This window comes from Rhipicephalus sanguineus, chromosome 1, assembly GCF_013339695.2.
Source record: "Rhipicephalus sanguineus isolate Rsan-2018 chromosome 1, BIME_Rsan_1.4, whole genome shotgun sequence".
NCBI lineage: Eukaryota > Metazoa > Arthropoda > Arachnida > Ixodida > Ixodidae > Rhipicephalus > Rhipicephalus sanguineus.
This window is the reverse complement of record NC_051176.1, coordinates 94,058,506-94,068,486: the sequence shown is the minus strand read 5'-3', so window position 1 is coordinate 94,068,486 and position 9,981 is coordinate 94,058,506. Positions and strand designations below refer to the sequence as shown.

Here is a 9,981-nt window from a genome sequence, read left to right as displayed (position 1 = left end):
GCAGGCCTGCAGGAACTTCCTGCAGGGCAGAATTGGTGTGCCTGCGGCACATGTCCTTGCACAAATACCAAGGGAAGGCAAGGACGACTCCTACACACAGACCATCATATGGATACCAGGCCACTCTGGCATCACGGGTAACCTGCACGCCGACCGGGCAGCTCGAGGCTTCGTACACAACCGAGTGCTCCTTACGTGGACTACAGCGGACCCGGAGCCAGTTGACCTCCAGTATGCCACAATACTGAATTACCACAGAGGGCGACGCCTACGGTATCCACCACCTCATCAAAAGCTTGCGACGAAGGAGGCCACTGCATGGCGTAGACTCTGAACCGGAACCTACAAAAACCTACACACACTACACCGCATGCACCCCACATCTTACAGGGATGAATGCCCATGGTGTGGGGCCACACCAACCCTGTACCACATTACATGGGAGTGCACACTACACAACCTCGAACACCACAACATGAACACCTCATGTGAGCAATGGGAGGCACTGCTGTCCAGCCCGGCCCTCGACGACCAGATCAGGCTCGTTCAGAGAGCAGAGCGGATGGCAAGAGCCAGCGGAGCCCTGGACTAAGGGCCCCGACCATCAGCAAGGCCCCTACGGGGCAATCCACAGGAGCTTTGCCTGTACATAAATAAAGTTTGTCATCATTATCATCATCGGACGTTGACTGTCTCTCGGCAAAGTTCGACTGTAACGGAGCTTGAAAGGCAGCCTTGCCAAAATACCGGGCTGTGATGAGGTGAAGCATATTGAAAATCTGAAGGGGTCACTTTCAATCAGACGTTGAATGTATTTGTTTTTGGGAAGTTCGAATAGTTCGAATAGCAAAATTCCAGTGCGAATGGAATGGAATAGCAAACACTATTCGAAAAATATTTGAAATTTCGAATATTCGCACACGCCTATTAAAAAGGTAATTAGACCTTGAAGAGACCCAATGTTTGTTATTAAAACCTTCAAGTACACTACATCCATGGCCTCTCAAATTGAGTTATGTTAAACTATGTTTATGCAAACAGTGTGCAAAAGATGGTACTTACATTGCTGCATTGTCAATTCGTATTTCACAACAGTATTATAAGGTGTAGAAAGTGTACTCTACAATATATACAAGCCTGTCACACAGTACTGCTGACCAACAACTTGTGCAGCGTTTACTTGCTCCTAGTCATCTTCATGCTGCAATTTACCGCTGCATTGTCTGTGCATTCATGCATGAACACCGCATAACATCTCATACAGAACAACCAAACAACCCACATAGTCAAAATGTTTTGTTTCAGTACTTTATAAAGACAAGTTCAGATGGGTAGCACAGAAACGAAGCTGCACATCTATGCAAATCAAGGAAAAGGCTTTTAAAAGGCAAAAGGTGACCAGTTTTGCTGGCACAGTTCTTTAGTGTTCTGCCGGCAAGGCGTCATACACCAACTATGTACGGCCCTGGCTAAGCCTGGAGTTGCACTTAAACAAACAGTACTCACATGGATTTCTCAAAGGCTCCAGCTTCACTTGACATGCCGAGTCCATAGTAGCACAGGGCTCCCAGCCCAAAGGCCGATGCTCCTGCCAGAACACCTTTCCCCACATTGAATGCTGCAGGAAATGAAAATAACTGCAGTGAATTTCTTTATGTGGACTGTCTAGTGTGCAGTGCATTTAATGGAGCAATACAGAGGCATAGTAGTGCGCATGTGTTACTTTATTACATAGTTATAATAGCCGATAGGCAATGTTATGCAACAGTTAACATTACCCAGCTGCTTGAAGTGGACGGCAAATTATACACCCGGGCTCCTTTCTATGTCAGGCAATGTTAACTGCATATAAGTGGCTACAATCAAATATTTGGGGAAATCAAAAAGTATCAATTTTTTTAGCAGACTACATATTGCAATTAAAATATTTGCACACCTCATAAAAATTATGCTCTAATATTGCAAAGTTGAATAAAGGTGGAAACCAGTGAAAATGCCACACACACACACACACACACACACACACACACACACACACACACCAGAAGAGGATGGGATGGGCTTTTTTAGATGACAAAGCTACAGCCCCATCTCGCTGTCTTCTTCTTAGTGATGTAAAAAACGGCAGGAAGGAGAAGATGGAAGTTTGCGATGAAAAAATCCGTAAACAGGGGGTGGGTGCTAGAGCCGACATTTCGACAAGTGGACTTGTCTTCTTGAAGTTCCAGCCTTGAAGAAGACAAGTCCACTTGTCGAAATGTCGGCTCGAGCACCCACTCCCTGTTTACGGATTTTTTCATTGCTATTGATGTAGTGTTTTATGCTGGTTCTTCAGTTTCAATCATATATTAACTGGCCCACCAGCTCTCGATTTTGCTGAACATTTTGGTTATGAACCCATCCTCGCAAGGAATGCCGCATTGTTCAATGTCCCCTAAACCACCTCTGATAATTAAAAACAAAATGCATGCTTCTCCACTCAGATAAAAACAATAACATGAGGTAATGAACACCTTAGGGCAGCTTGTCATGACCAATTCCCAAGGTGTGATGCTAAAAACAATCACAATGTCATCTACCACGTAGAGCTGTTACCTTGCAGAGCCAGGACCTTAGACTACGAGACTGATGAAGCTGCTGCTAGCCTACTGCAGAAATGTGCAAGCACTTGCTTTATGACAGCGGGTGATACGATCCTAGCAGTTCCCATAGCTGTACTGCCCCATAAGCTTTACATAACAAAAAAAAAAAACTCTCACTGCAGCTGCCACCAGTGGTTGAGCCAAGCAATCTGGTGTTCCCTTAAAAGGCTCATTCACATTCGTGATTAGAGCAGATCACACGACCATTTGCGACTGGCGACTAAAAAGCAGCTAAAGGTGATCTATGTTCACACGTACGTGCGACCTATACGTGTTGCCAGACCGAATTCACATTTGCTCGCATTGCCATAGCCCAGAAAAATAAGCTGACGTTCTGTTCCTGTGATATGACTGGTTCAGAGGCTTGCGACTGCACTCTCGCAACCAAAAATTATGCAGTGAGCGACTGAGCCAAAGCATTCGCTTTGTGACCAAAGCAGTCATTTACAACCATTTGTGCCCAGTCACTTTGTGACTAGCTTGGTTGCACAACCGGTGCAAGTTGCAGGTGTGATAATTTTAATATCTGGGGTTTAACGTCCCAAAACCACGATATGATTATGAGAGACGCTGTAGTGAAGGGCTCCGGCAATTTCGATCACCTGGGGTTCTTTAACGTGCACCTAAATCTAAGTACACGGGCCTTAAACATTTTCGCCTCCATCGAAAATGCAGCCTCCGCGGAAGTTGCAGGTGCGAATGAGCCTTAAAGGGGTCCTGCGACACTCTTGCAAGTGATCATCGAATGGCTTCACTAAAGGAGTTTACTGCCCCACGAATCGACTGCCGCAAAAATATTGAGAATTCGTCAAGTAAGAGTGGTGTTACTGCGATTTGCTGCCCGCTTTAAGTGCTTTCTCTCTCCTTTCGTACCAGTGAGCACACTGAAAGCTACGCGATGGGGGGGGGGGGGGGGTTGACAAGCGGGCAAGAAGCTACGCGTCTGTTGTTTGTCAGCCCGTGTCATGGCGTTGAGCACTTTCTCTTCTTCAAATGTGCGGCTTACATTCAGTGTGTTCGTGAGCGAGCTCGCGGCCACGTCGCGACATCCCGCAGTGGCCGCCGTAACTATGCAGCTCGCGACGCTCACATCAGCCAATAGTAGTGGACTATGGGTTCATGGCGCGGTCATTTGGGTTTATGGTATCATTTTTCGACAGAAGAGCAAGTGATTTCTAGATGACTTTGAGAATTAAGTGTAAATTCCAGGCCACGTGCTGTGCAATTATGTTTGGCTCACACGTTCTCAAGAGCCCAGACTACCGATCGGCAGCGTTTTCTGACCACGCTGAAAAAGTGTTGCAGGGCCTAAAACAACGGACTGCTGTGTACATCACAATAAAACCTTGGGAAATTATTATTTTTTCTCTTTTCCAGTTTAAAGCCACTGGGTTTCCCCGCTTTGTCTTTTACCTTGCAGGCAGACAGGCATCCTTATCTACAGAGATGATATACAGGGTCACATTGTGTAATCTCCAGGTAGCCAGCTTGAAGAAACGGCTCACCTGAATCACCAGCTGGGGCCATGATTATTTCGCGAAGGGTACGGCGCTTGACTGTGGCCGCCTGAAAGCGGGCCGACCGTGTTCGTGTTGACATGTTCATAGTCTTCTGGGTCATCATCGGCCATCGCGAAGGCGCTGGTCCGGCTGCGAAAGCCTTTGCAGATGCTCTCGCAGCTGCTGGCGAAAGGCAGCATTTCCACACCACCAGCATGCTGGCCTTTTGACGTTGCTGCTGCTCTTAACAAATGCCCCTCTGCATTGCAAACAAAAGCAGATGTACTTCTGCATGCAGCCAAAGAAACCACAGCCTATCAAGTGATGAAAAGTCAAACAAAGAATTTCGTTGGAGCCAACTTTTGAACAAATGGTTTGTCTTCATCAGGGCAGCATCCCTGCTGCCCTGATGAAGACGTCCTTATCGGAAAGTTGGCTCGAGCGACATATCTTATTCAACGACTTTTCATCACTTCAAGCCTCCATAAGCCTCTGTCTTGTTTGCACAACACAGTAGGATAGTAAAAAATTTGCAATTGCAAAATGTGTTTTAAACCAATTTATTCCTCAGTGCCCTTTCTTCCAAGTGCAATTTTACCTCAGACTGGCTTATCTATGGCAAGTTATATTTCTTGCTAATGTGTTTCCAGTGCTTCAGAAGAAAGCAAAAATATTATGGCATCCTCCCTGTCCGATTCTCTTTTACAATGAGATTGTTTTTTTAGATGAGCTGGAAATATGCCTAAATAATCTAGCCCAGCTTTCTATAACAATTTTAGGGCCCACAGGTGACAAGGAAGTCTCTTCAAGTAGGTATGTATTCACATTAATTCATAGCTGTGAACATTAATTTACTCATCATACTGCGGTATTCTACATATGTGTGCATGTTCCTGTTATGATATTTAATTATCACAGAGCCCAGCTCCTGCTGCCTATTACTGGAAAAAAAAGCATCACATCTATTTTTATTGCATAGATGTTTCTGAAGGTTTTGTGGCCAATGAGTGAGTGACACAAGCTGCAAGGGCCTTGTGACAGGGCTCCTATTGCCGCGCCATTTTAACAATTGAGAGAGTGAGTGGAGCAGTGTGTGTTTGAACAGGAAAATCTGGCATGAAATTTAATTACTTCAGTATATAGTATCATGAGCACTATGACATGGAACACGCAAGTGCGTGGCAAAGAGCCCAAAACCCAATGCAGGGCGATTCACGGCAGCCGCAGTCGGGAACAAAGTGGAAAGGGTGCCGCAGTACCGCTAAATCTCGACACGCCCGCCTTGCTATTGCTGATATAAAACTGCACCTGATTGCCAAATCACAGGCTGCTCACGAGTGGGTATGCCAAGCAGAGTGCGGTAGTGTGGCGTCTATAGCTCCGCACAAAATATCGCCTTTCCATTCACTTGTGTGTGCACGTGTAACTCATAAAATCAAGATACAACAAAGTACGATTTAAAAAACTGTACTGCTCCTTGCTACACGTGAGTGCTACAATATCAAGCTGATATTAGTGTGACACATTTCGCGCATCATGAAAAACAGATGCGTGGTGGGAGTGATAACAGTTCACGGAAAAGTGTCAGCCTTTCCACTTTATTTTTGACAGTGCCATCTGAGTATCGGTTGAAATGGGGTTTGAGGCTATTTGCCACACGCTTGCGTGTACCCTGTCATTGGGCTCACAGTAGCACCTTCTGTGCTTCACGGTCCAAAGTTGCCTGGAAACAACCAAAAAGTATGGCAACGAAAATTGCAGATGAACAAAAACAAAGGTAGAGGCTTGGGCATGTTGGCAGTACACTACAAAAGGGAAACAGTGTGATACGGGGTCACAGGTAGAAACCTATACATGGCACCCTGTGCGTCTTTCTACCTATGCAATGTCTTTCCCACAGTGCTAGTTTTCAAGCTGAGCTCAAATGTGTTTCACACAGAGTATCGGGACGGGACAAAGACGTGCAAAAGACAAAATACATTTAGAAGAACTTGTTGCTGGGCTAGTTGATAGCACCATCTTCAATATGAAAATAATCCAGCGCAAATATGACACTAACACACACACACCAACACATTAAGGCAACACAAAACACGTACAGCGCCCACTTCCAACTGCTTATTGATCGTATGAATACCGGAATTTTTATACACCATGTGACGCATGCGCGCATTAACACAATCAAAGCCACCTACACACACTACCATGTAACATACCCTTGTCACAGCCTAGAATTGATAAACCGTATTTCGCCGGGAAGCCGTATAGCGGTGTTCCACTTACACAGCAGTGCTCATTCTTTTCTGTGAAAAAAAAAAAGGGGGGGGGGGGCACTAATGCCTCACGTGCTGTCTTTCTTGTGCTTCTGCCAAGGATCTGCGTCTGAGACAAGCGTGGCTCACACCCACACGATATAACATGCGCAATCAGGTGCGCATTACTGTCTTCTCTGCGCTCGATTATTTTTATACCGATATGATGCATCAAATCAAATATGTAGTACCAACAAGGCAAATAGTCAACGCTCGCTAAAGACAAGAAATCATCAATTGCGTACCACGGGCTGAGCGGACGACCGAAATAAAGGTCAATGAAAAGGCAAAATGCCAGTTTCACACGTCGAATACATTCGAAATACGTATATATCGCCTTCTACAAGGCTTCTCGTTAACTATGCCAAGAAACGCGGCACAAAAAGAAAATCATGCAAGATGATGCAAGTACCGATATGAATCAAAGACGCAAAAGGGCAACCATGCGACATTGTCGCCGCCGAAGCAAAGCAATGTAGCAAATTACATTGGAACATGGCAGATTTATCTGTACACACAGAACTACGTAGCGAAAGCGTGAAAAACTAATACGTCGAGAAAACGTCGAGAGCGTGCTAACTAGGGAAAGGCCACAATCGATGTGCCGAAGGAGGCAAGCAATCGTGCTGCAGAGAAAAACAGAAAAATAACAGGAGGAACACGTCCTTACACTGCTGCAGTCGATTTCAACGCGAGCAGAAACGAGCAAGAAAGCAAAAGCAACCGTGAACCGAAAGTTCGCGAACAACTACGATACCTCTGCAAGCTCGCTCGCTCGCTCCTGTTGATGGGTTGATCACCGTGGCGATGGGATGGACGCTAGACGCTAGATGCTAGAGGGCTAGAGAGAACGTCTACAGTTGCAGGGTGTGGAAACTCCCTATTCGAAATTCGTGCTGGCAACACTGCTCAACTGAACAAAAATGGTGTCACGGCGGCAATTTCGCTTAGTGAACTAGCTGAAGTTTGTGCTTTATGGCGCTAACTTGCCGTGTTCCGTCGAAGGACAAAAGGTGCTTGCTGCCAATCACCCAATATTAATTGGTCTCAAGGATTTAAGTCACGAAACAGCTCAAATAATAGCGCTGTGCTTGCAAACGTACAGCCTGTTCTGCGAGCCGGATATCTTTTTGAAGACGAAGAGCCTTTCAAGCGAGATGGCAGTCGAAGAAGGCAAGTGTTCGTGTGTAGGCGCCCTCTCAGAAAAGTGCAATCACTTGTCCGCGTAGGGAGACTGTGAGTTGGGACAGCAAGTCCTCTTAAGTATTTTTCCCTCACACTGTCAATCTGTCGATCGTTTTGCACATTGTGCTGTGCAAATTAATTTTACGGACAAAAACACAAATATTAAAGAATCATATGCCTTACATGCGATTAAGACGTGTACTTAGAAGCCAGGGTTACATGAATCATGAACGCATCATTAAGACTTGAGTTAGGATGGATGGATGGATGGATGCTATGAGCGTCCCCTTTAAAACGGGGCGGTGACATGTCTGCCACCAGGCTCGAAGAAAAAAAAAAAAAAAAACTTCCTTGTTTCATGTTGGCCAAATACCTTATCTACATTGATTAAATCTATGTTATACCAAAAAATATAAATTCACGGTCCATCTCTCTGCCTCTTAAGGCAGAATGACCTTATTTTTCCCCCATTATTTATTTTTGTTCTTTATCTCTACTTTTCTGCCACCAATACTCTAACCGTCTCTTACTTATTTCTATCGCGGACGTGTTCAGCTTTCCATTGTTGTCCCTAAAACCCAAGGCTTCATGTAGACTCGTGCCCACACGTATACCTGGGTGAATATCGCCACATTCAATCAGTACATGTTCCATCGTTTCCTTAGTTCCCCCGCAGCATGTACATTGTTCTTCTTCGTTACTAAATCTCGCTTTATAACTACGCGTTCTAAGGCAGCCCGACCTTGCTTCAAACAGTAAAGCGCTTCCCCTTGAATTATCATAAAACCTTTCCCTCCTTATTTCGTTTTTTCCTTTTCGGTAGTTACTCAGAGCCGGCTTCTTTTCCATCGCTGCCATCCAATAAGTCCTCTCCGCCTCTCTGACCTTCCGCTTAATGCTCCTTGTTGCCATATCGCCCGCACTGCCAGCCGTATATTTACTGGTGAGCCTCCTAGTTCTTTTTCTCCACTGCGTGTCAACGCTTTTTCTATACAAATACCTGAAAACCCTCTCTGCCCATCTATATACTCTCCTTCATTTTCCTCAGCCTCTCTTCGAATCTCATTTTGCTCTGCGCTTCCCTCACTTCAAAGCCTGTCCATCCCATATCACCCTTTACCGCCTCATTTGTCGTCTTCCCGTGAGCGCCCAACGCGAGGCGGCCCACCGTCCTTTGATTTACATCCATTCCTGATTGCACCTCTGACTTCATGCACACCACTGAGTTCCCAAATGTAAGCCCCGGAACCATCACACCCTTCCACAGCCCTCGAAGCACCTCGTACCTATTGTATCCCCATAAAGCTCTGTGCTTCATAATTGCAGCATTCCTCTTTCCCTTTGCTACCGATGCTTTCTCTTGTACCTCCATATATCTATCCCCCTCATTTACCCATACTCCGAGGTACTTGTACTCGCTTACCCTCGGTATTTTTTGGCCCTGTATTAATACTGTATGGTCTCCGTGATCATTGAATACCATCAATCCACATTTTGTTGCACTAAATCCTAGTCCTAGAGCCTCACACTCCCTTCCGCATATATCTGCCAGTCGCTGTATATCATCTTGACTGTCCGCAAATAAGACAATATCATCAGCATAAAATAGACCTGGAAGCTTCTGCTCAACCATCACTCCGACCTGTTTGTGTGACAAATTAAATCCAATGTTGCTACCTTCTAGCGCTTCTTCCATTCTCGCCATGTACAGCATGAATAACAGCGGGGACAAAGGGCATCCCTGTCTCAGCCCCTTGCTAATTTCAACGCTGTCCTTGCTACTTATTCCTTCCCATTCTATACAAACTGTATTTCCTCGGTATATTTCCCTCAAAAGCTGTACACAGTCGTCACCTATGCCCACTTCCTTCAATATATCCCACAAAATTTCCTGATTAACGTTGTCATACGCCCCGGTGATATCTAGATAAGCTACGTATAAGGGCCTGTTTTCTATTTTAGATGGATGGATGGATGGATGCTATGAGCGTCCCCTTTATAACGGGGCGGTGACATGTCTGCCACCAGGCTCGAAGGATAAAAAATGAAAAAAAAGAAAAAAAACTTCCCTGCCTCATGTTGTCCTAACGCCTCATCTACATTGATTAAATCTATGTTATTATAACAAAAAACATAAATTCACAGGTTAAGGCAGAATAACCTTTTTTCCCCCAATTATTTATTTTTGTACTTTATCTCTACTTTTCTGCCACCAATACTCTAACCGTCTCTTACTTATTTCTATCGCGGGCGTGTTCAGCTTTCCATTGTTGTCCCTAAAACCCAAGGCTTCATGTAGACTCGTGCCCACACGTATACCTGGGTGAATATCGCCACATTCAA

The 9,981-nt window shown here is 45.2% G+C and overlaps 1 protein-coding gene across 3 annotated transcripts; it reads right to left on the bottom strand.

Moving 5' to 3' along the window:
• Positions 1-1,493: 1,493 nt before the first annotated feature.
• Positions 1,494-7,273, bottom strand: LOC119394188 (growth hormone-inducible transmembrane protein-like). 3 transcript variants are annotated; one of them, XR_005184071.2, is made up of 3 exons: positions 7,211-7,273; positions 4,148-4,400; positions 1,506-1,618 (listed from the first exon to the last, which is right to left on the bottom strand). XR_005184071.2 is itself a non-coding variant. In XM_037661461.1 (2 exons), exons 1-2 carry the CDS (start codon positions 4,356-4,358, stop codon positions 1,503-1,505), a joined length of 327 nt encoding a protein of 108 aa, XP_037517389.1. In that variant the 5' UTR covers positions 4,359-4,400; the 3' UTR covers positions 1,494-1,502. The 3 variants fall into 3 exon arrangements, 1 of the variants encoding a protein (XP_037517389.1); XR_005184070.2 differs by having other exon boundaries at positions 7,124-7,215; XM_037661461.1 differs by lacking the exon at positions 7,211-7,273 and having other exon boundaries at positions 1,494-1,618.
• Positions 7,274-9,981: the final 2,708 nt, after the last annotated feature.